This window comes from Puntigrus tetrazona, chromosome 22 (assembly GCF_018831695.1).
Source record: "Puntigrus tetrazona isolate hp1 chromosome 22, ASM1883169v1, whole genome shotgun sequence".
NCBI lineage: Eukaryota > Metazoa > Chordata > Actinopteri > Cypriniformes > Cyprinidae > Puntigrus > Puntigrus tetrazona.
In genome coordinates this window covers 17,729,665-17,754,187 of record NC_056720.1, presented here as the reverse complement: position 1 = coordinate 17,754,187, position 24,523 = coordinate 17,729,665, and the positions used below count along the sequence as shown (strand labels likewise).

The 24,523-nt window shown below is 38.4% G+C and overlaps 1 protein-coding gene across 5 annotated transcripts in view; it reads right to left on the bottom strand.

Moving 5' to 3' along the window:
- Positions 1–13,170: 13,170 nt before the first annotated feature.
- Positions 13,171–24,523, bottom strand: part of LOC122327646 (ephrin type-B receptor 3-like) — a 44,143-nt gene continuing 32,790 nt past the window's right edge. Inside the window, exons 5-16 of one of the 5 annotated variants that reach the window (XM_043223106.1) lie at positions 23,766–24,101; positions 21,897–22,021; positions 21,364–21,526; positions 21,087–21,195; positions 20,071–20,123; positions 19,751–19,972; positions 18,565–18,812; positions 17,943–18,158; positions 17,700–17,849; positions 17,421–17,614; positions 15,605–15,760; positions 13,171–14,313 (exon numbers count right to left, since the gene is read on the bottom strand). In XM_043223106.1, the coding sequence (XP_043079041.1) occupies positions 14,205–14,313; positions 15,605–15,760; positions 17,421–17,614; positions 17,700–17,849; positions 17,943–18,158; positions 18,565–18,812; positions 19,751–19,972; positions 20,071–20,123; positions 21,087–21,195; positions 21,364–21,526; positions 21,897–22,021; positions 23,766–24,101 (2,081 nt within the window). In that variant the 3' untranslated portion in view covers positions 13,171–14,204. The remainder of the gene's footprint in view (positions 14,314–15,604; positions 15,761–17,420; positions 17,615–17,699; positions 17,850–17,942; positions 18,159–18,564; positions 18,813–19,750; positions 19,973–20,070; positions 20,124–21,086; positions 21,196–21,363; positions 21,527–21,896; positions 22,022–23,765; positions 24,102–24,523) is intronic. The other 4 variants (XM_043223108.1, XM_043223107.1, XM_043223110.1 and 1 more) reach the window with 4 other exon arrangements.

Genomic DNA, 24,523 nt, shown 5'->3' with positions numbered 1-24,523 from the left:
TGCCTGCTGCCCACAGAACACATTTCAAATTAACAACATTTGTTTTTATTCACATATTATTGCGTTGCTTAATTAAAACAGTAAAAATGTAATATATTACAATTATAAATATAATAAATACTCTGGAATACGTATCTATGGATAGATGGATGGACAGACAGATGAATAGGGGATAGATGGATTAGCAAATATTCAAATGGATGGATGGATGTACTTGGTAAGTATTCGAATGGATGGATGGATAGACAAATATTCAAGTGGATGGATGGATGGCAGATATTTGAATAAGTGGATGAATGGATGGATTGGTAAATATTCAGATGGATGGATGGACGGACGGACGGACGGATGGATGGATAAATATTCAGGTGGATGGATAGTTGGCAGATATTTGAATAAGTGGATGAATGGATAGATTGGCAAATATTCGGATGGATGGATGGATGGATGGATGGATGGATGGATAGATGATAGGAGAAAAATATTCAGATAAACAGATGAATGGATGGATGGATGGGCAAATGCATAAACAGGTAAATTAATAAATGGATTGGTAAATATTTTGATGGATGAATGAATAGAGATGGGTGATAGAAGGATGGGCAAATATGTGAATGGTTGGATGATTAAATTAACTGGCACCTATTTTGATGGCTGGATTATAGATGGATGGATGTGGATAGATATTTGGATTTGAATAAGTGGATGAACGGATGAATTGGCAAATATTCTGATAGATGTACTGGGCAAATATATAAACAGGTGGATGAATAAATGGATTGGTAAATATTTTGATGGATGGATTTTAGAAGGATGGATGGACTGATAGATGGATTGGCAAATATTTGGGTGGATGGATAGGCAAATATTTTTATAGATGGATTATAGATGGATGGATGATGGATTTTAGAAGGATGGATGGATTGCTAGATTGGCAAATATTCAGATGGATTGATGGGACTGAAATGATAGAACTAAATAAACAGCTGTTGTAAGTCTGACTTTATGAAGTCGACATAATTATATACTAGAGTGTTTTGTCAGCAGCCTCTTAGAAGTGATTGTTTACAGGCACAGTTTTGTCATGAGGGAAATATGGATGAATACAAATGCGATAAAAGCAAACGCCATAGCGATGCTCTCCAGAGCTCCACACATCCAACGCAACCCACACATTACGTCCGAACGGCGGATTTCGGCTCTGGAGAGCGACGGAAAGAACAGAAAGAAAAGCGCAAGCACAGGCGATCTCACACACACGCATGTTTAATTCCCTCAGTCATGCGTTTGATTGCTGTAGGATGCAAGAGATGGGACTTCTGGATATCGGAGTCAAATACACACACACACCGCATTAGCGTTTCACACCAATTAAACTATTTCTGGAAAATATGACCCATCCGTGACCTCTCGGCTGGCGCTGGTGGCCGTGTGGATTAAGCAGTTATCGTCACAGTAGATCAAAGAGAGAGAGACACCCATAGGGTGAGAGACAGACAGATAGACGTGAACAAAGCGGCTGGGGCACAAAGAAAAAAAATAAGGCTCTTAAACTGGCCCCATTTTCCACGGCACAAAGAGGCATTAACATAATCGGCATCGGACTGCACCGTCAAATCAATCCATTCGTGCAGAGGAACCTCATTACCTGAGTGTACAGGAGAAATCCAGTGTGTGTGTGTGTGTGTGTGTGTGTGTGCGTGTGGGAGAAAGTGTTTGAGTGTGCTCACCGCAATTTCAAATGTCACGATTCTTTATACTAATTTTGACAAATTAACATGGTATTTTGGACATGTTCCAAGCGCTCAGCGGATAGGAATGCTTAAGAGGGGTTTGATCGTGTGGAAAAAAAACGCGTTAGTTGGAAGGCTCCTTCGATTTTTACTGTACAGATTTAAATAAGTAAATACTTGAGTACACTCAAATGTTTGCACTCAACTCCATTTGCATCACTGTATAAAGGTCTGCTTTTATATATTTGATACATTGTGGCTTTATAAAATAAAGAATACAGATAGGATGTGGCTTTCTAACAATTGAGTTTCCTTTTTGTAAGCAGATTAGGCATATCACAAAAATGAACTGAAACGCATATATAAGCTACATTACCTGTTGCTCTGATCTTTCCCCTTTTTATCTGTTAACTACATCAAATATGTTTAAAGAATTTATTCCTTGTATGTATATGTACTGCAGATTAAATATAATATTATAATGTGATATAATATTTTGTATTTTCACATGTAGGTGAAATTTTTTTTTTTAACTTGTACTACTGTCTGTTCAAAATTAAGAAAGAAACTGAGCATAGTATTTGTTGATGTTTTTTTTCCCTTTTGTACCGAAATTGTATCCAATTATGACCCATCTGTGTATCGTGCCACCCCTAATATATTTATACACCCCAGTATATGTATATATATATATATATTACTTTTTTTTCTTCTTTGCATTAATACTGTGTTAAGAATTATGGTTATTATGGTCCCCGTATTTTAAAAATAAGGCTTTACAAATTTGAAATCTTGAAACATCAGCACAAACACATATTTCCGTAATTAACGAAATGATAAAAACGTTACAAAAGCTTTTTTTCCCCTCAGATCTGCAACACCCCACTCATCCCCGCCAATGTTTTCCCATAATGCAGCATTCTCTCGTTGTCCTTTCTATGACCCCGCTTTCAATTATGTCACAGTCTAGCCACGGGCGGAGTCACGTAACGGCCGGCGCGAACCAATCAGACGTGTGCAAACAGACTCCGCCCCTCGTCACGTAACCGAAGCGCAGCTGCGACCGACCTATCGTAAAATATTAACGTCATTCGCATGACGCACTCACACATTCTCAAACATACCGAGTCCCATTGTCGGTGATGAGCGCGTCTACTTCCTGCGAAGATTGAGTCTTCTTCGGTGTCGTCTTTCTGTCGCATTCTTTGTTGTCCTCACAGCTAGCTGTGTTTACAGGTCAGCAACAGCAGAGTGAGATGAAGTGCGAGGCGTAATGAGGCGACACAGTGTTGAACGTAAAAACACCTCCTACTCTAATTCACACAGCTGCAGAGATGTTAGCACACAACCCTGAACACCCCCACTGTTAGCGGCTTTGTCTGCCTGTCAGCTAGCATTAGAAAAACAAAACTCACCCGAGGCTGTGCTAGTTGGGCCACCTGGTCACAGCAGGTCTGTTTAGTGCTTATTAGTAATTAGGCTTAATACACGTTTATAAAATACCACAATTCGTTGATTAGTTTGTCGCTAGTAATGTAATTGTTGCTAATAAACAATGCTTTTTCACTGATACACTAACGCTTTCAAGGCGACCGACTTTGAGCACGACGGTTCTAACCCTTCTTTTTGTTTTTAGAATAACATATGTGTGTACTTTTTAAGGTGAAATAAGTAAAGTACTATTTTGGATATTACAAAAAAGTACTTATAAAACACTTAAATATCATCCTACATTAAAGGGAGATATAATAATACTTACATATAATATTATAATATAATAGCAGTATAATAATAATTATAAGATGTTAGAGAAAACTAGTTATGCTAGTATGAATAATTATTAGTTTTAATATAAAAAATACACATAGGGTTTTAAAAAATCTATTGGATTTGATTGAATTAAATATGTATGGCATAGTTACAAATGCAGCAAAAATGTCTTCACATGTAAAAATATAAAACCCTTCAGAATAAGTGAATAATAATAATTATTATTATAATAACAAATAATAATAATGGTTTTGTTGTTGTTGTTATGGGTAATACTACTACTATTTATAATAATAATAATAATATTTTTTCCTGTTTTTGTGAGCAATACTACTACTACTACTACTACTACTACTAATAATAATAATAATAATATTTTTGTTGCTGTTGTGGATAATACTACTGCTATTACTACTAATAATAATAATTAATAATAATAATAGTTTTGTTGTTGTTGTTGTGGGTAGTACTACTACTACTACTACTACTACTAATAATAATAATAATAATAATAATAATAATAATAATAATGTTTTTTTATGTTTTTTATGTAAATTTTAAATGTTAGGGTACTATAAATGTTTTAACTTTTGCAAAATATGTAATTTTTACTATATTGAACGTATTAATTTATCATATATATGGCTATTATTTTCAGTATTTTAAAAGCAAGTTTGGTGGTCTCGGGTATCAAGGGCGGGTGAGGAGACGCTGCGGCCACTGGGAAATAATCACAGCATGTCTGCTGCAAATTTGATTAAGACTGATAAATATCAACCCTCGGTTAATGAGATGTCAGACGCCAACTAGACTTTCTCAGCCTAACCTTTTCCACCCACAAAAAAAAAGAAAAAAAGAAACAAGACGGCTCGTTCCCACATATCTCAAGGTCTTTCACTGCGCTGGTCCCGTATCTGAGCTGTTCATGTTCATCAAAACATGACTCAGGAAGAGAAGATGGAGCCGTTCATAACCGAGAAGAACATTACGATTACAAGTTCAGGGTATCGAGTATTAAATGAATTCCTCACATAGACATCAAAGGAACTGAATGTTTAAGTACATAAGCTTGTCTTAAAAATGATCACATCACCGCCAGCGCTTACAAAATGTGTTAAAATAAAAAGAAATAAAAAGCACATTCACTCAATCACTAGCTTGATGTTGGTATTTGTAACAATTTATTCGTATTCGTATTATTATTATTATTATTATTATTAGTAGTAGTAGTAGTATTCATAATAATAATAATAATAATAATAATAATATTTTTATTTATTTTGAAATGCAGTTGTATGCACACTGTAGTCCTATTACTATTGTTATATGTTTGTTTGTTTCAAAATATACCTAACAATTTGTGTAGTTATTTCACAAGTTGTGAAATATACATTATGTATACATTATACATATAAATTTACTTATGTTTACTTATAAATAAATGTACTTGAAGCATCTTTTTTTTTCTTTGTAACTATGTGATGGTTGCTAAATACTTCTTGTACAGGCATTTTACATTTACTCAAAAGTAGCATAAAGCTAAAATTATTAAAAACCTTTTTTAAAAATTGATAAACACAGCTTTATTTTTTTATACTTAAACATCTCCTGGGCTTTGAAATAACTCGACAAAAGTAATACAAATTACAAAAAAAAAAAAAAAAGTAAAACGACACGATACAGCAAAATAAACAAACACACATAAACACACACACACACACACACACACACAAAGAAGCAAAACAAAAGAGAATAAAATTAAACCAAACACACCCTATGAAAAAAAACAACAACAACGCCAATCGAGTATAAAATAAAACAAAAAGCATAACACAACAAATAAAACAAAAACAAACAGCAATTTAAACGCAAAAACAAAAAGTCAAATAAAAGTGAACAACACAATACAACAAATAAAACAAAACCAGGGTTACAAAAATATCAAAACGGTAAAATAAAGCACAATAAAATCAAACTAAAGAAAGCTAAATATTATTTGTTTGTTTGTTTGATGGTTTTCTTCTTTTTTTGGTAAACGTAGTTATGTAGTTGGTCACATTTTGTTAATAGGTAAAACTGTTGCTGAGTACTTTTTCAAACAGGAGCTAAATGGACGAAAGAGACAACAACCTCAACAAATTCACCCAAAGTCTTCCGTCCTTTGGTCCATAATGCCACAACACGGTCCGCTCGATGAATCCGAGACTTTACGGTAGATGATAATTAATTTATTGTCTGAGTTATGACACAGACAGCGCAAGGTGAACTAATCCAGTCTGGCGTGCGCAGCTGCGCTCTACGAAATCTCAACAAAGACCCGCTTGTTGGACCACTGTCATTGCAGGCTGCCATTTTGGATGGATCAGTCGAGGCGAACAACGTTTCTTTAGGGGCTGGAGGTTGGAATGGGATAATCCATCTTGACGTGGTTGGGAAAATGGAGAAAAGCCCCGCTTCTAGCAACCTCAGCTAAAGCCCTGCCTTTCGACTTTGTACACTCAGTGACATGGAAACCAGAGGACAATGCAATGTCGCCAACACCTTCTGCAGTTTAACTTAGACTGAATCAACAGGAAGCTTTCAGTACTCCAAAATACATATCCGAGCTCATTATTCACTGTAAATACAGAACTGAAGACACGACGAGAATTGTTAAAACAGGTTTTATTAGTCCCCTGGTAAGACTGCGGTTGTTGTATCAAGACGCAGTCAGAAATCATAATGAAACACTATATGAATCGGTGCATAATAAGACCTGTGATTTGTGACTTTTCAGCAGATGACCGCTGGAAAAACAATTAAAACCTTTAATCACACAGATATGTCATGCTTGTGTATTAACTTCCCTTATGGAGCAGTATGTATTTTCTGACAGATCTTGGCATCGGCCTCTGCAGACACAGGCAGCGTTATGTAAAGGGAAAGAAATTGTTTTTGCTTTTGCCTCATTTACTTTATGCTGGCTGTTGGGGAGGACATAATTTGTTCGTTTGCACCTTTACACACTGCCAAAAAAACCACAGAAATAATCAAAGCAAAGCAATGCAATAAAACGTAACAACAAACAAAACAGAAAACAGCACAAGACAAACTGTCAATATAACAAAAAGCAAGTCAAACAAAGCTCAACACATCAAACCAAACAAACAAGCAAATATAAAGACAAAGAAGCAAATCAAACAAAAAAGGCAAACAAAACACAAACTTGAAAGACACAAATAAACTAAAATAAGCAGCATAAAACACAGTCAAATTAAACCAAACACAACTAATAAAAAAAAACAATCAAACAAAACAAACAAAGCAAAATAAAAAATAAACCAACAAAACAAAACAATGAAATTAAAGCACAAAACAAATAAAGCACCACTTAAATAATTAAAACAACACCACGCAAAATAAACCAAATAAAATAACACAAACTAAACAAAACACAACAAAGAATAAAACAAGAAAACAACCTAGCAAAGCAAAGCAAACTAAACAAAACACGAGAGCTAAAAAAAATTCAAAACAACTAAACAATAAAAACTAAATCAATAAAATTAAACAAAAGCACAACTTATAGAATAAAAAAATAGTAAAACAACGTAAAAACAAAACACCATGCAAAACAAAAAAACGAAACAAAACACAACAAATAAAACAAAAATTCACAGCGTAACAAAAAAACTAAACAAAACACAAAACAGAACGAGACTAAACCAAAACAGCAAAGTCGTAAAACAAACTAAAAACAACTAATAAAACAAAAAAATCACAACATGACCAAAAAAGTCAAAACAAACTAAACTAAAAAAATAACACAAAATCACATAAGAGCTGCGATTTGAGGCCGTCCAGCAGATGAGCGCTGGAAAAACACTTAAAACAGATGTGTCGTGATTGCGTGTTAATTTCCCTCAAGGAGCAGCGAGTAGGTTCTGCCGGTCTTGGCACCGACCTCAGCTGCGAACGCAGCCCGCTGTCAGCTCCTCTGAACTGCACACATGAGCACACAAACACCCCCGTTCTTGTGGGAACCCTCTTCCAATTAAACGTTGTGGCGCTGGGCCTGTAATTAGCGTTTCCAGTCAGTCGCTGTCTGCATGTTGCTTGGCCGAGACGGGCCTGATGCTAAACGGCACACTATTTGTCCAACAATTATGTCAGGTCCCCGTGTCACGGCACAGACGTGACCAATTAGCCGAACCTCTGCACCGCGCGAGAGAAAGAAAAAAGGGATTAGAGCGGAGGAGATGGGCGAGGATGAAAACAGGGCGAGGGGGAGAGGAGTGGGTGGAGAACGAGCCGAATCTAATGGGAATAAGAGAAAAGAACACATAGAAAGGCTTTGCCGGGAGGGAGGTGGAAGGCTGTGCTCTCTCTCTGTACTTTCTGCGTGTTCTGAGGCTGTACTGATCATTTCTTTAACCAAAACACGGGGTACAATATTCATCAAAGCATGCTGGGTAAAGCTCGGTCTATTAAAATAGTCGGCGCTGTCTGTGGAGGCTGCATGTTTAATGCATCGTGGAGGTTGACGTAATGCATCGCCATGTACTCCAAAAAGCCTTTTAATACATCTTGTAATCATTTTGTAAGTTCTCGCGCAAAAATGCGGTGATGTGCACGAGAGAGTTTGATTAGCATGAAGCTGAGATAACAACACAGTTCTCTAATTGGCATAAAAACAGCGAGCAGAGTGGCTAATAAAGTTCTTTTAACAATACTTCTCTGTATTAAATTAAATATGTTAACGCATTAATCACGATCAATCTTTCTTTATTTACTATGCTTGCGCATTACATGCTTTTGCTAGTTTTGCGTTTTGTTTGTTTGTAAAATCAAAAAAAGTCAAATAAAACTAAATACATAATTGTATAATAATAATAATAATAATAATAATAATGTGTGTGAAGAGAGATTTCTAAAATATAAAAAGCATAACTGCAAATTAACAACAACAATAATAATAATAATATAATTGTATGTAATAAATAAATTCATATATTAAAAAATACACAGGTATAAGGATTTTCATCAAACTTGAGTTTCTTCAAATATAAAACAATAATATCTATTACAGTTGTTTTGGCATTTTTATATATATATATATATATATATATATATATATATATATATATATATATATAAACATGAAAAATGTCAGGTGGTGCGACCGTTATTCATCTTAAAATTAATAAGTTCCTTACCACGCATAACATTGTTTTAAAAATAAGTTCTCAGTAGTTAGTGTTTAGAAACAAAGTATTTACTTTTTTGAGTTTCTGTAAATAATTAGCTCATATTTTTTGTTCCAATAATATAAATAATAATGCATGCATCAAGATCAATCACGGTCGTACCACTTGACATTTAAAATTCTGATACGAATTTACGAGCACAAAATATTCTTTATATGTTTTTAATTCTATTATCTTCGTATTTGTCAGAAATCCTTTAACAACATAAATGTTTCCATAAATGTTCACCTTCATTAACGTCGGAGAACCATAAGCATATCAATGCGATATTCGATTACTGAAAAAATGTGACTTCGAATTACAGTTTGGGAAAATTACTTAAAATTTCTCAAAAGGAAAGCACACCCAAAAAAGACAAAATAGCATGTGTGATAATGAAAGCGAGGCTCGCTTTAGCAAAGAAACTTTTGAAACGGCGCAAATGCGTAGAAATATTGCTCCGTGAGCACATAAATCTGTGCAAACGTTATCTCTGTCAAAAGAAGCTTTCACGTCTGCTCTTGTCAAAACATTTTGCCGTATAGGATGTGCGGTTGCCCCGTCTGGAAGCACCTCCTTTTCCTTTCCAATCTGACAACAGCTCTTATGTGCGCGCCAGCCACTGTAATGTCACGGCTCTCACCGCAGAGACTGACAGAGACTGGTTGCCATTGCAAATCAAGAGATAGCACACAATACAAGCACTGTGTCATCACATTCCTGCCCCATAATATCTGTCAGGGCTTGCTTAACTGAATCTATTATCTGGCACGGCCAAGGAACGGTTGCAGACAGGGTTTGGTGTGGTAACATTTTCTTTGTATTCTCTCTCTCTCTCCGGCTCTCCATTCTGTGCAGGCAACAAACAAGTAATCCTCCTTTTAAGGACCTCTGAGCGTATCGCCGCAGTCTTGAAGGAAGCATGCAACAGCACACAGATCCTTGACAACAAGAGAAGGAGAGAAGGTGCAGAAGGAATTGTTTGTGCGTTGTCCCAATTCATCCTTTGTTTGCATACACCACTTGTTTTCATAGTCATTTAATTGCCATAATTGTCATAATAAATACTTGTTCGCAACGACAATCAATTAAATCAATCATCTCGATCAGTTCAAATGTAACTCAATTTTGGTATTTTAACTTGTGCTTAATGCTTATCGATATTTTAAGAGTCAACACGCATGCATAAATAAATAAATAAATACAACATGCAGAAATATATACATGCAAAACAAAACAAAAATTGATATGCTGAGATAAATAATGAAACAAAGCAACACCAACGTGTTGAACGATCAACAGTGAAAAATAAACCCAGCTTGCATAAATATAATAATAACAATATAATATAAACACAACACGAAAACAACATGCAGAACTAAAGCAGCTACTTAAATGCATGAATGAAGCGCAAAACAAAATTGAATGAAAAAAATATAAACCAAGCCAACAACGGACACAAAACAGACGACACAAAGAAAGTGAATTAAAAAAAAGTATAAATGAACCGCAAAATAAATAAAACCTCAAAACAGAAAAATTAAACGTAAAATTATATCCTAGAGGACACCTGGAGGCAACAATAACCATGTATTAAAAAACAATTAGTCAGTTAAATTAGAAAATATCACTTGATGCAACTTCCCAAAAACTTGTTTTACAGGAATTACATTTGATATTTGGGAAAGAAATAATAAATAATAATAATAATAATAATAATCGTGATTGATATACTTATTATATTATTATTACTTATAATTATTGTTATTACTACATTAAGAAAAATGTATGAATAAAGTTTATAATACACCCCCTACTAGTGGTAAGCATATGAAGACTGTAAAACCACACATTGCATAGAGAAGCAATAAAAAGCTAAATAATAAAACATCAAGGCCAATATATCTGACCATGAAGATCCTCCATTTTATAAAGTCCAGATCAGTCTGAACAGCACATACTTTCTCACAGTCTGTATCTGCAAGGCAGGTGCCCTGACCTGTAAAGATCAAAGCTTTCCCCACTCAAATACAGGCCAGAATGTTTTTATAGAGGACGAGGACGGTCTTAAAAATCCTCAGGCTTTTCAATTAAGCAAGAATTTTGTGGCCCCAGCATGCCCGGGAAAGGACAACAATTGGCGACCGAAACCGAACATGTCGATACACAACGGCCGTAAAGAAATCAGACAGCAAACGCAAGGTATTTCTTAAATAATTTAATTGCAAAAGGGTTTTTAAAAATATTTCTACAAGAATGCATTATTTAATCGCTGTTTTTGTTTTTTTGTTTTTTTTTTTTTGTCTTCACCATTAAATACATCTCAATGCTTTCCAAAACAAAAAGAAAAAAAAAAAAAAAGTATTGAAATGTGTCTTGCTTCTCTCAATATAAGTACAGCACTCAGCAGACATTTCGCTTTTCCACGTCAGTGATTTGTGATGTGATGAGAAGACCGCTTGGGAAACATAATAATAATAAAAAAAAAAAAAAAACATTTTTTGCTCGATTCTTGCTATAAAAAGAGTAACTTCAAAACTCAGGAAAACTATCACAGAGAGGATTGGAGGAAAGAGAAAGAGAGAGTCCGAGATGGAGAGCGACCATTGGCACAGAGTTATTGAACCAAAATCATGCAAGTTATGTTCCAAAACTGCTTCGATTAAAAAAAAAAACCCCAAAAACAATAACAATAGCACCAAATACAGTCATACGTACAAACATACACACGCTCAAATCCAGTTATGAGAGAATATACCATCAGACATTTTGAATGTGACGAAAGCAGCTACGTTTGGTTCCCGAACGTCTCTGTAAGTCAGGAACTTTAAGGAACAGGGTTCATATACATCAAGATCTGTCATATAAGGAAAAGGATGAATCGCTTCAGCGCGTTATTTTACACGGAGCTCTTGTATTTTCAAATTAGGAATGAAACAAAACCACAAACAGAGGAGTACTGTGCAGAATATATGCAGTACCGTTTCCCATAGTGCGGTATATAAGCACTGAAACTAGTCTAGATACAGAGTTTGGTTAACAGAGCGTCCTGTACTGGATTCTTAGCCCATCAAACATGCCACTGGTTTGCATATTTTACGTCTTTCTTGTTTGGCAAGGGAGAAAAATAACCAGAGCGGACCGGAACAAGGGCCATTCAAAACCTGAAGGCAAACAATCACGCGTTGGTCATCTCTTTCGTCCGGGCTGTAAAGATTTGCTAGCGTTAATCAGAGCGGCAGGCTCTAAAGACGGGCCCAAGCCCACGAGCAAGAAAACGAGGTGGAGAATAAAACATTTGGAATTTCAGGAAGTAAAGAGTATCCTGCCTACCGCATAGCATTATCGTGAATTACTATTGCGGTTCAAGATCTCCGTTGGAAACGCCCCCCCGGAAATCCTGTAATTCCGAAACGCGATTGCGAGAAATTAACAAAACGCTTCACAATTGGTACTAACAGTTTGTTTTTGTGGCGGCGACGGAAAGGCTTTGCTTTAATATTGAAAAGATTTACTAAGGATTTGCCCCGACGTTGATGAGATGTTCAACACCCCTATTCATTTCTCTTAAACCAATTACAATACACTTCCTCTGCATTATTGTTTCCATCGTGAAGGCATTCCAAAAATGTTTTTTTTTTTTTTTTTGAATGCGAATATTCAAATTAATATAGCATCTTTAAATAAAAGAACGGTTGTTTTTTGGCCTCTAGGGATATCATGAAATAAACACAATGAACTGTTGTCTCTCAACCTAATATTATTGATTTATGTATAACCGGAGCGCCTTGTCACAAGTCTTTTCATGCATTGGTGCTCCCCTGAGGAACACAACTGAAACGTTCATGTACAGAATGTGTGCATAATAATCCTTATACTCTCCCTTTGCTTTATAAACACACACACGCACACACACTACAACATACTCATACTGACAGTACACACACTCACTCACTCATTGTAGAGATGGCCAGTGACCTTTTCACTGGAAAAATATTATTATTTATTTATTTATTTATTATTATTATTTTTTTTCAAATCAGTATTTCGGAGTGCCGTCAAACGATTAATCGCGTTTTTTTTAACATTCAAAATAAAACTTTTGGTTTATAAAGTATGCATGTGCGTACTGTGTATATTTATCATGTATATACAAATACACACCCATGCATGCATATAAGAAAATTGTTACATTTATATATTAGAGATAAATTATATGAATATAAATATATACATGTAAATGTTTTCTAAATGTATATTGTATGTGTGTATATTTATATATACATAATAAATATACACAGCACACACATATACTTTATGAACAGAAAGTTTTATTTTGAATGCGATTTAATCATTTGACAGCACTAGTATTTTGTCCACATTCTCAAAACAAGATTAAAATGTGAATTTTGTTAGAGTTTTGCTTAAGAATTTGACAGATGAAAAAAAATCAAGTATTAATATGATGCGCTACTTCTCAGATTGATCTTGTTTTAACAATGTTGTGATATTCGTTGTGAGACAAATTTACTGATTTAAAAAAAAAAAAGATTTCTTGCAGTGTAGTACAGGTTATCACAGTCCTTCTCTTTTCTAACTGCTAAAGAATCCTGATATAATGACTGATGACCAGCTAAATGTCAACTCATCGTGGAAAGGAAACTAAACAGGTTGAGGGAAAACAACAGAAGAGAATAAACGAAAACATCAATTGAAATTGTGAAAGCACAGCTGAGAATCCATTATTTGAAACTATGAAAGCATCCTGAGTTCACCAGGTATATTCTAAGAAGTCCTTTTGTCAGTTTAAACCTGGTGGACAAATGCAACTTCCTCAAATCCGGTCCTGCGACATCCGTGATCTTTCGCCCTCGGCTGTGCCTCTCCCTCCTGTCCGTTTGAGGCATGTGCCCTTAAATAAAACACCTTCAATATGAAGATGGGGAATAAGCACAAAATCACACGCACAATAGAACATCTGCTAGCACTGGAGGGATTTCTGCGCAATCATGTCCGCACGCTTTGTGAATTTATATTCACGTCTAGTTTTTGTTTTGTTTTTTTTGTCTTTTTATATTCAAGTTACGTGTACTATTAGAGGAGTATCTCTTCCATAAGCAACGTCCATCCGGGAGAGTCCATCTCTCAGAGCCAGTTTCAGGGAGAAATGCATTATGGGAGGCTTCCCAGCCAGCCTCGCGAAAGAAAATACCACACGCACGCATGCAATCGCCAACCCCACACTGGAGCCTCGTGAGGCATGCATGGGATATAGGCTTTCCTCTCCGTTCTTAAAAATAAGTACAAAATAATCTTATCTAATCCTGTCGGGTGTAAAATAATGCAGTCGTTACAGGAAAACAGGAAAATGGAAAAGAAAAAGTTGTCCGAGGCACTGCGAGCCAGTTTCATCTGATTAGTGGAGATGATCTGGGGTCGTCTGTTAGTTCGCTTTAGAACAGTTCCGCCCCCCATCTCAGACCTGGACGGGCAGCGTTTGGTTCATTTGCAGTCTCATGTCTTGAATGCTGCCGAGAATCTTCTTTTGGTGGCCGGCTAGTGTTACACCTATCCGTAACAGGTCTCTGCAAAACACAACAAGAGGAGAAATCATATTGCCACTGTTATACAATACAGTACGCAGCCGTTACTAAAAGAGAGAACAGAATCGATGTTATTGAAGCGATAAAATCCCATGGGAATGCAGCCAGGTGAACAAATCCGTTAGCAAATTGTCTCTAGGTTGAGCAAATAGAACAACCCCACCCTTTGGCTACTGAACTGAGACAAGTTTGTGGTGCAAAGCTAGTTCTCAAACTGGAGATAGGTCAAGTGCTGGTCAATGATTAGCAAGGTTTTGCACCTAAGGCTACCAGATGTCAAATTTCATGTGAAGAAAGCGCTATTAGTGTAACCACAGACGTGACTTGGAATAATATTTCACTGCGCAACAGACAGTCATTATACTTTAGAATGAGTGTGGTGTAAAGGTTACCACAGGCTTTGTGATAAAAACGCTTCCTGTTGTTTCATTGGCTGAGGTAACCTAATCCCTTCATGAGGTTTTAGTTTGCACAGCAACACGTGTAGCTAAAAGCTAGTGCAGACTCTTGTCGTTTACTTTTTTTTCCACCTTCCGATAAGCAAAGAGGACGTTGTCAGGGAGCAAGCGCCCCGTGGCGGCCCCCAGTCTGTCTTCCCTTCTCATCTCTGCAATCGCACGACATTAGCACAGTAATTTCACACAATGTGAAAGTGTTTTCTCTCTTTTTCCTTTGTTGGTCCCATCAAGCCCAACAATGTTGGATAAAATGATAATAAATGGAGCCCATTAAGAGAATTACTAGTCATTAAGAGCACGAGAAAACCACCGACTGGTCCACCTGTCAAGTTGCCAAATTGAAACAAATTACCCCTACCTCCATCTTTTATTGCACTTTAATGGCCGTGATGAATTTATAATTTTTTTTCTTTATTAGTTTATTTGATCCCAACCGCTCTCTTCACATCTGTCTAGACATTTAACATAGGGACAAATCATAGATCTTTTCTGGAATATGACCTTTGTAAGATACTTTGTTCATGACATTTTCCAAGGATGAAATGTTGCAATAAATTAAAGCGTGATGAGGGAAATAATCGCATACTCAAAAGCTCTATCACTATCCCTATTCTGAACACTGAAAAATTTTATTTCCTTACTGTCTTCTTAATTCCCTGCTTTAGGTCCAAACTAGAGTTCAATTCTACGTATTTGGTCCACACCACAAGCACTGTTATAAAACTATGCTTATTTTTGTACTTGCGCAAATGCACAGAGCCTTGAATTCAAACTCCTGCGAGACCACTAAAACAAAGACAAGCAATCCCACTCACTCTGCAGTCATCTGGGCCACCAAGTCAAAAGAGGCGAAGCCAGCATTAAGGAAGTTGTCTCTGTAGCGGCTCATCTTGATGGCATCCAGCCAGTCGCCCACAGTGGTGAAGGTGGTGTAGTCAGGCACACAGCGGTCGAGGAGCGGCTGGGAGGCCCTACAGAGAAAGAGAGGAGTGGAGATAAAAAGAGAGAGAGAGAGGGTTAGGTCACGCCAGGCCTCCTCCACCGAAACCTCACCCCCAAATCCCCCACCACCACCACCACCACCTCTCCTGGCCTGTAGGGCCTGAACCTGCCACTGTGGCTTACTGGCTGGAGACGTGCAGGTGCCCGCCAGAGAGAACTGCAATGACGCTGTGGGTGTGGGTCTGCATGAAGTCTGGACTTTACATGTATCGATACTTGGCATTCTCCAATTCTGCATTAATCCTAAAAATACCACTTTAAAATGATTTAGCCAAGTAGGCTGATCACCTCCTTTATCAGTCCAAAAGAAACAATTCATTAAAACTGCCTGCATACACCCAAAAAGATCCTTCTAGCTCTATAGCGCAACTTAATTTAATGTCATGCATAAAAGCAGCCAGTTTAAATTAGATCAGACAAAACCAACAGAGACCAGACTTGATCTATGAGCAGATTGGGGTCTTAATAACTAACAGTGAGGTCTGGGCAGTGGGGATAGGGAGGCAAAGTTTTAGAGCAAAGACACTTCTGTCTGCGAGCTCTCTGCTCTGCTGAACCTAGCTGTCTTTTGATGGCATTAGATTAATTAACAATTAAAAGCATAAGAAAAAAGTTAATAAGAAAGGAACAGAGGCTCTATTGAGCACAAGGTCTGTAGATGGATGGGAAGAGTGATTTTTTAATAAGCTCCTGCCTTTAGGGCTGAAGGGTTTGTGGTCATTAACCTGGAAGGCAGCTTTTCTTAATGGGGCATTGTTAGAGCTGGCTTGGCTTTCACATCTTAGGGACGTTGACTTTAAGTGCAAGACTTATGCATGAGGAAACTAAAAGAACAAATACATAACTAAACTACCCTTAACTCAGCATTGAGTGTAAGTATTAACTAATTAAACTCCCCTTAGTTTAGTTAAGGATTCGATTACTGAAGATAGCACACAGAGCATCAAATATTGCAACAACACAAGCCCCACCTCTGTCTTTCGTTAGACTCAGCAGGCAGGCCACCTCTCCACTGGCCCCTTTAAAATCTCGTTAATTGCTAATTAAAACCATTCCCATCTCTGAATTACATTAACTAATGATTCTTCCTTTATCCTCTGATCATTCCAGAGTAGACAAAGTGTCTCCCACTGTTTCCTGGTTGTTAGAATTCCTCCCCCAGGACCTAGAGCCTAGAGGTAGACACCCCAAGGTGGGTCAAAACCTTCCTGAAACTTTTGACTAACAACTACCATGTGTCTAACTGAAAAAAAAAATCTAATCTGCAGAAATGCTGATCAATCAGTGAAATTCTGTTATATAGGGACTTCATCTGGAAGGCAGCTGATGTAATTAAATATCAAACAGAAAGGGATCAGAACAAGCTTCACAGGCAAAACAATCGATAGCACTGTGATGGTGCAATTAAATCGAATGTTTTATCGACTTAAGTTCATCTTCATTTTCATAACATCAGAGTTTCTCAGCTTACAATATTGTTTGTCATTTGAAAATGATCTGGAATCAATAGGCCCTTAATTCAAAAGCCCTTGCAACTTTGGTCTCATTCTGAAGTTAAAATGAGTGAACAAGTTTATTTGCTTAATTGAGGAGATGCAAAAATTTTAATATGGCCATATATGCCCTTACCCAGAATGTGTGCTGGTGACCACCTTAAGGCTGGCGGCATTGCGAATAAGTTTGTCCAAAGTATTGACGATCTGGGAGAACTTGGGTCTCAAGTTTCTTTCCTTCACCCAGCAGTCTAACATGAGTTGATGCAAGGCAGTAGGGCAGTCCATAGGAGGGGGCAGTCGGTAATCCTGCTCGACTGCGTTGATCACCTGTTGATTAAAATATAATTATTGTTTGGTGTTAGTTGAGCTTCAAAATAAGCTGAACAGAAGCAAATTAGAGAAAAAAACATACATCTTGGTTGCTCATGTCCCAGTATGGGCGCTCGCCATACGACATCACCTCCCACATCACAATGCCATAGCTCCAGACGTCACTAGCTGAAGTGAACTTCCTATAAGCAATAGCCTCTGGTGCTGTCCAGCGAATAGGAATTTTCCCTCCCTACAGATGCAAGAGCATATAATGCTTTTTAATCTCAAATGAAAGCTGTACATTGTTATATGAATATTAAAGGATTAAGACGTGAATGCTGACCAATGAGCTGGTGTAGGTTGGATCAGTGGGATCATCCTCCAAGAAACGAGAAAGGCCAAAATCGGACACCTTACACACCAAGTTGCTGTTGACCAGAATGTTACGAGCAGCCAAATCACGGTGCACGTAGTTCATGTCAGACAGATATTTCATGCCAGCTGCAATGCCTCTCAACATACCAACGAGCTGGATGACTGTGAACTGTCCATCATTTAGCTGTTGGAGAGAGTGGGAAAAATCACAGACCCATTCATAACAGAAATGTCCGCTGTCTAAGTGTTTTTAACTTTCCAGGATGTGACTCATCAGCGAGATGATTCATCTCTCAAAGTCACAGCTAGCAGCTACGCTATTTGTCATCGCTGTTTAGAAAGTTTAGGATGTTTTTCAAAGGGACAGGTGAGAAAAATCTCTTTTTAGAAAAAAAAACTCTTTTAGAAAACTAATGGGGCATTAAAACTCATGATAGACAGCAACAAATGTGGCATTTGTTTCATGAAGTAAATACATTTAAGTATTACTTGGATTACCATACATATCCCACAACAAGAATCCAGGCATCAAACTCAAAAAACCCCAAACAACATTAGGAATTAATTTTATAGTGGTAAGCATCTCTGACCCGGAGAAAGGAATCCAATGCTCCGTTCTCCATGAATTCAGTAACAATCATGACTGGACGGCTCTTCGTCACCACCCCTTCCAGGCGGATAATATTAGGATGATCGAACTGGCCCATGATGCTGGCCTCACTCAGGAAGTCTCTTCTTTGCCGCTCTGTGTAGCCTGCCTTTAGAGTCTTGATGGCCACAATGATTTCACGTCGTCCAGGCAGTTTCAGACGACCTCGGCACACCTCTCCAAACTCTCCTACATAGGTAGTGGACAGACGAGAGAGAGAGAGGAAGAAATGGTGGAGTGGAGAGAGGAGAGGGAAGAGTGGAGGAGTGTGGGAGAGAAAGGGGAGAGGGACAGTTACTGGTTAGAATCAAGGAGCCAGGGGGAAGCGGGGGGAGACAGCAAGAGAAGCCAGGGCTAAAGGTGATGCTATTGGAGTGTATCCAGGGGGCGAGGGAAGGGGTAGGGTGAGATCAGCAGTGCTTCAATGGGAAAAGGTCTCAGAGGGTTGGTGGGGGTTGAGGTACAAAAGAGGAAATGAGAAAAAAAAAGGAAGAGAGGAAGGGGTAAAGGGTACAATCAGAGAGGGCTAGGGTCTGGAGGGAGTGATGGTAGAAATGTGGGAAGAAGGTGGGGACAGAAGCTTGGGAGGATTGGACGGCTTGCGTCTGCATTCTAGGCCAATGTGTAAGCAAGTGCAAGAGGAACAAAGGGGTCAGGGGAGGACATGGTAGTGGTTCATCACTTTAGACAAAGCTAGGAAACAACAGGTTCAGGTAGCAGCGTTAGATGTTAAAAGCCTTGTTTGTTGGAGTCTGAGATGGGGCTCTTCAACTCATTACATCATGGCTACAAGTCATACTGAACCAGAATACTTATTTTTGTTTTTGGCTTTTAGAAGCTAAACTGCTAATGTTAAGATGTAAAATATTTACAAAACATAAGGGAGTGGGCAAGGAAGGAGCACCATGGATGGAAAAATTTGACAGGTCACAGGGTCAAGAAGACATTTAATTGTCCGAGAGGTATCATCAGGCTCAGGACAGGCTTGGTAAGTTAGCAGGAATGGTAGCTCTATAGTTAGCTCTGAAGATAACCTCAGAAGCTCCATTTTGTAAGTAAAGCTGTTAGAGACGTTGGTAAGGTGCTAAGGGTTTTGATTTTGGAGCGGGATGAGTTGATTGAAGTACCGCTTGGTGTGAAGTCCTCTAAAGGTATGGCCTGGGTGTGCCTAGCTGTCTTCCCCCTGTTGCTCAGGAGCTTGTGTTGTTGGTTACCTGCGCCAATGACTTCCTCGATTTTCACACAGGAAACGTCAATCTCTTTGGCAAACTCGCGGATGGCCTCATTCGGGTCCTCGTAGGTGAATGGGTCAATGTAGACCTTCATCCCCGGAGTGACTATAGGGGATTCAATAGCGCGAATAGCCATATGAATCACACTGCTATAATACACAATATTTATAGCACTGTTAGTCATCAAATGGCAAGTAAACTCTGTAGAGACTTACTGTATTGTTGCAGTTTTTCTGTGTACTCTGATTCTGAGCCATTGCGTTGCTTCCTGTGAACCAAAGACAATACAGTCAGTTACAAAAGGTGGATGATTTCCTATCTTAATGTAGGAAAATATGCATTTTGAAAAGGACCTGTTTTTTTCCTTCCCAGCCCCTTTAGGGATATAAATTGAGGTCGATTAAAGAACGAGAATAATATGAAAATTAAGCGAACAACAGAATCAGCCTCAAGAGACCCTTGTCACTTCATGACGGAAGTCAAATCTGCATAAAGACAGCTAAGAACAACAGTAGCAGCATTGGTTGTCTTGCTTCGGTTACTAAGGAATCTTCACTGCCACATTGTTTAATTCTCTCCTGTCTCTTAATGCCTTCTTTTACACTTTTTTACACTTTCAGTCCATTAAATGCAATGCAATTTCAACAAACCCAACCCCCCTCTAGTACATGTTAATGCAATCCCTTTGTTGTCTAACTAGTAACCGGGCCAATAATACCCGCTGGTGATTTGTATCTCATTTCCAATTCAAATTCAGTTCCGGAATATGCCAAGGCCTACATTTTTTCAATCGCAGACAAGTTAAGATACTGAGACACACTGTGCTGATTAGAACGAAAAAGAGTGCAAATTTAGAATTTTTGCTTGATAAGGCTTTAAATACACTGCTGCCTTGCCCTCAACTGTGGAAATGGGAAAGTGGCCACAAGATGGAAAGTGCCAGTGCCAACGATCATCAGGACACTGCGGAATTCCAATGTAGGGCATATGCACATTTGAGACCACTGGCTACAATTTACCAAGTACATGATCCAAAATAACTGACAACCCAGAATGAAAATACTTCTCGAACTGCTTACATTAATTGCCAAATATGTTCTAAGGAAGCATTATCTAACTAAATTGCATATGCAGTGAATTTTTTTTTCATAGGTATGCTTTGACTTCTAATTGTTCTTGTACTCTTTGTGAATGTCATTAAGATAAGTAAAAAAAACAAAAAAACATTTACCTGAGGCAGACGATGGCAATGACTACAACAACAATGATGAAGACCAGCCCTGCTGTCAGAGAACCCACAATGAGAGGTAACTGCTCCTGTAGAGTCTTGTCTGCATCGGCTGTGTGAAAGGCACAAAGAGAGATACCATGGGATGTATTCAAGAGAATGGTATTTCTCTGATCTATTTATATCTTTTCTTTTGCTATGAGATGTATTTTTGCACAATTGCTTGATATGCTTTGAAAGAAAATAGATTTTATGTAACAAAATAGGTTGTTTTACATACCCTGGTGGTTGGTGCTAAAGTCAGTAGGGTTGCTGTAACGGCCATACCCTGCCACCGTTCGGGCTCGAACCTGCACAACATACGGCGTGCCTGGCTTCAAACCCTCAATGCGTGCCGAGCTACGCTGGGCTGTCATGGTGTGGGCAATAGCTTCTCCCTGGTCCTGTGGGAACAGTGATAAAACAAGCCATATAAAACCAGCCAGCACCCAAAAGCAAGCGTCTGGCAGCTCTGGTTTAATCTGTCAGTACAACACATCAAACACGAAGCAGATATGCCTGGCCCTTTATTCTCCTCTATGCAAATCCTCCTGCCTCCATCCCTGCCAAACTCCAACTGCCTTGCGGTATCAGCGTTCAAAAGAAGGGGATGAATCAAGGAAGGAGTTAGGGAGGAGTGTTAGGGTACGAGAGAGAGAGAGAGGAAGGGTTGATGCTGTTGTCAGGATGAACGATTATGTATAGAGCAGAGGATGACAGTGGTGGAATTGTGATTGAATGCCCTTCGCTTCATTGACTTACACTGGCTCTTACCTTCTCATGGTATTTAATCTCGTAATCCAAGATGATGCCATTTGGTTTTTCAGGGGGAAGCCAGGAAAGACTCATGGTGTTGGCTGAGGACCCCATCAGGTGGACAGTAGGAACTGCAGAGGGAGCTGTGTAGGGAAAATGAGAGAAATCTTAATGAAAGCAGAATTTCTATGTTTTTCACATTTAGAGCATGCTCACATTCAGGATGACCAAAAAGCTGCTTTGATGTGTAAGTTTTGGGCCTTTTTGGGGCCCCAGACTCTCAAACTGCACAGACAGAATGGATTCTAAAGTCTCTTGTGAAAAGTACCATGACAGACAAACCGGAAGGCTTAGTATCTGGCAAATCCAGCTCGCACAACCTACAAACACATGCAAATATGTGTATAGCTGCCCACACCCTCTGTCCACTCCCTATGCTCTTTGTTATGACCCATGGCGACTTACTGTCTTTCACAATTTTTTTTTTGACATTTTTACACTTACCTTGCCAAATTACTGTTATGTGCAAAATAAGTATTAATTCAATTGTAAAATATTTTTTTTACATCAGGTTAGTGTAAATTGTTCTCTCTTTAATTTAATTTAAAAATTAGAATTTTGGAGTAATCATCGCATCCTTTAAAACTGCTTTTATCCAATATATAATCTATTGTTTGTTTTTAGGATTAAACATTTTTACCCATGTATTCATGTTAACACAATTTCTCCCATAGCTCCTTCTTTATCTTCGCACCTAGCTTTACATAATCTCTACCGTCCCCATTTGTCCCCAGACCTGATGTTGCCGTCTCCAGTTTCTGATGTTATCAAGTTCTGTTCACACACTACAGTAGCTCTCAACATCCCATACTTTCTTGCCTCTGTCTCTTTCTCCCTCACTCTTTCTTTGTTAAAAGCGTTTTAATCCCCAGGTCCGGTTCTTTGATCCTTTCCCTAGTAGCTCTTTATTATTCTGTCTGTCTCTTTGTCTACCTCCCCCAAAAGCTCACTCTCCCCCAACCCAACACCATCAACCTTCTAACCCAGGCCTTGCTCAGAAAAGCCTCACCCTGAAGACAATGCTCCCTGGGCAGCCCTCTTGCTTACTTTCACCCCAGGATTAAGGGGCCTCATCTTGAGGAGACAGTGGAAGTAACCATGACGTCCCTTGAGCCGATGGCCCATATTTATTTTTTGTCTTAAAAGGCGGATGAATATTCAAGCACAGTCCTGGGAGATAATCTGATCACAGATCCTTCTGAATTTTTGTAGCCATGGGGGTGGGCTGCTGTGTGGGTGTGCATGTCACCCCAGGATTGACTCCCGTGCAACAACTGCCTGAGTTATACGACAATGCCTGCGGTCAATCCCTGATAGAAAACAGAGGCATTTGTGCTAGCACAGAGTGCTAAAGGGAGAGTTATGCATATGCATATTTCGGCAGAGAAGTCTGATGTCAATTCAAAACTTGAAATCACACAATAAGTGGCTTTTTCACAAGGTTAATGCATCTCTACATCTCACTAAACCAGCACACTCTAGCGTAGAGTAGCTTAGCTTTTGCTACCGAGCCTCATAGCACAGCTCTCTGGCATCAATGCATTCTGTGGGCTGAGCTCTTTGGGTAGAGTGCCGTGGGTTGAAAATATCTTAAGAGAGGCCATTACACTTCATTATTTCAAACTAGAGCATGTGAAGAAAAACATTTTTGTAACATTTAGGGACACACATGGAAGAGAATATTTGTAACCAGTTGGAACATGGTAGATGATCAAACTGGTCAAGGCTGGTTATTAGAGTCTGTAAAACTAAAACACTTTAGGGACATGGTTTTTGGACAATGATGGATGGTAGTAGCTTTAAATCGAAAGAAATCACTGAACTCACCAGCCTGGTTGGTGGTGATGTTTACAGAGGCAAACTGGGGTGCGTAAGGACTCTTGTTGGAGACTCCATTAACGGCCTGAATCTCAAAGCTGTACTGGGTATGAGCCTGAAGGTTTCTGACTGTAACATGTCTCTCAGTAAGCCCAAGGTGGCGGGGAGAGATATCCACGTTGTCATCACATCGTGTGCAGGTACCACGTTCAGGAAGACATTTCTTACAGATGACATTGTAGAGAAGGTCCTCCCTTCCACCTTGGTCACGAGGTTCGCTCCACTCAAGTACAAGAGACGTCTCATTTACACTGGAGATGACGCTGCGTGGAGCTGAGGGCACGGCTGCAAAGATAAAATATATATTTTTACCCTTGGTTAGTTTGCTTTCCCAGTAGGTCCGTTACTAAAACTGGTATTCAGTTAGTTTAGATCACAAAGCTGGTTTAGCTGAACAATTGACCGAGTTCCCTAAACCCAAGCAGCTGTTGAGCAGAGGAAAACAACCTGGTAAGCAGCTAAGACAAGACTAAATTAGGCTAGTTTAAAATGTTTTTAAGCAGGAAATTTAAATAAAATTGGTCAAATGGGGCTTCACATACACTTAATGTGGATTAAATGTTTTCATATAACTAAAATTAAAAAGCAAAAGCAGTTTTTCCCGCTTGTGCTGTTCATTTTAACATCAAAAATGGCTAGAAATAGCTTTGGTGTTCACTTGGGAAAACTTTTTTTTTTTTTTTGCATGTATCTATTCAGAGTGCTGA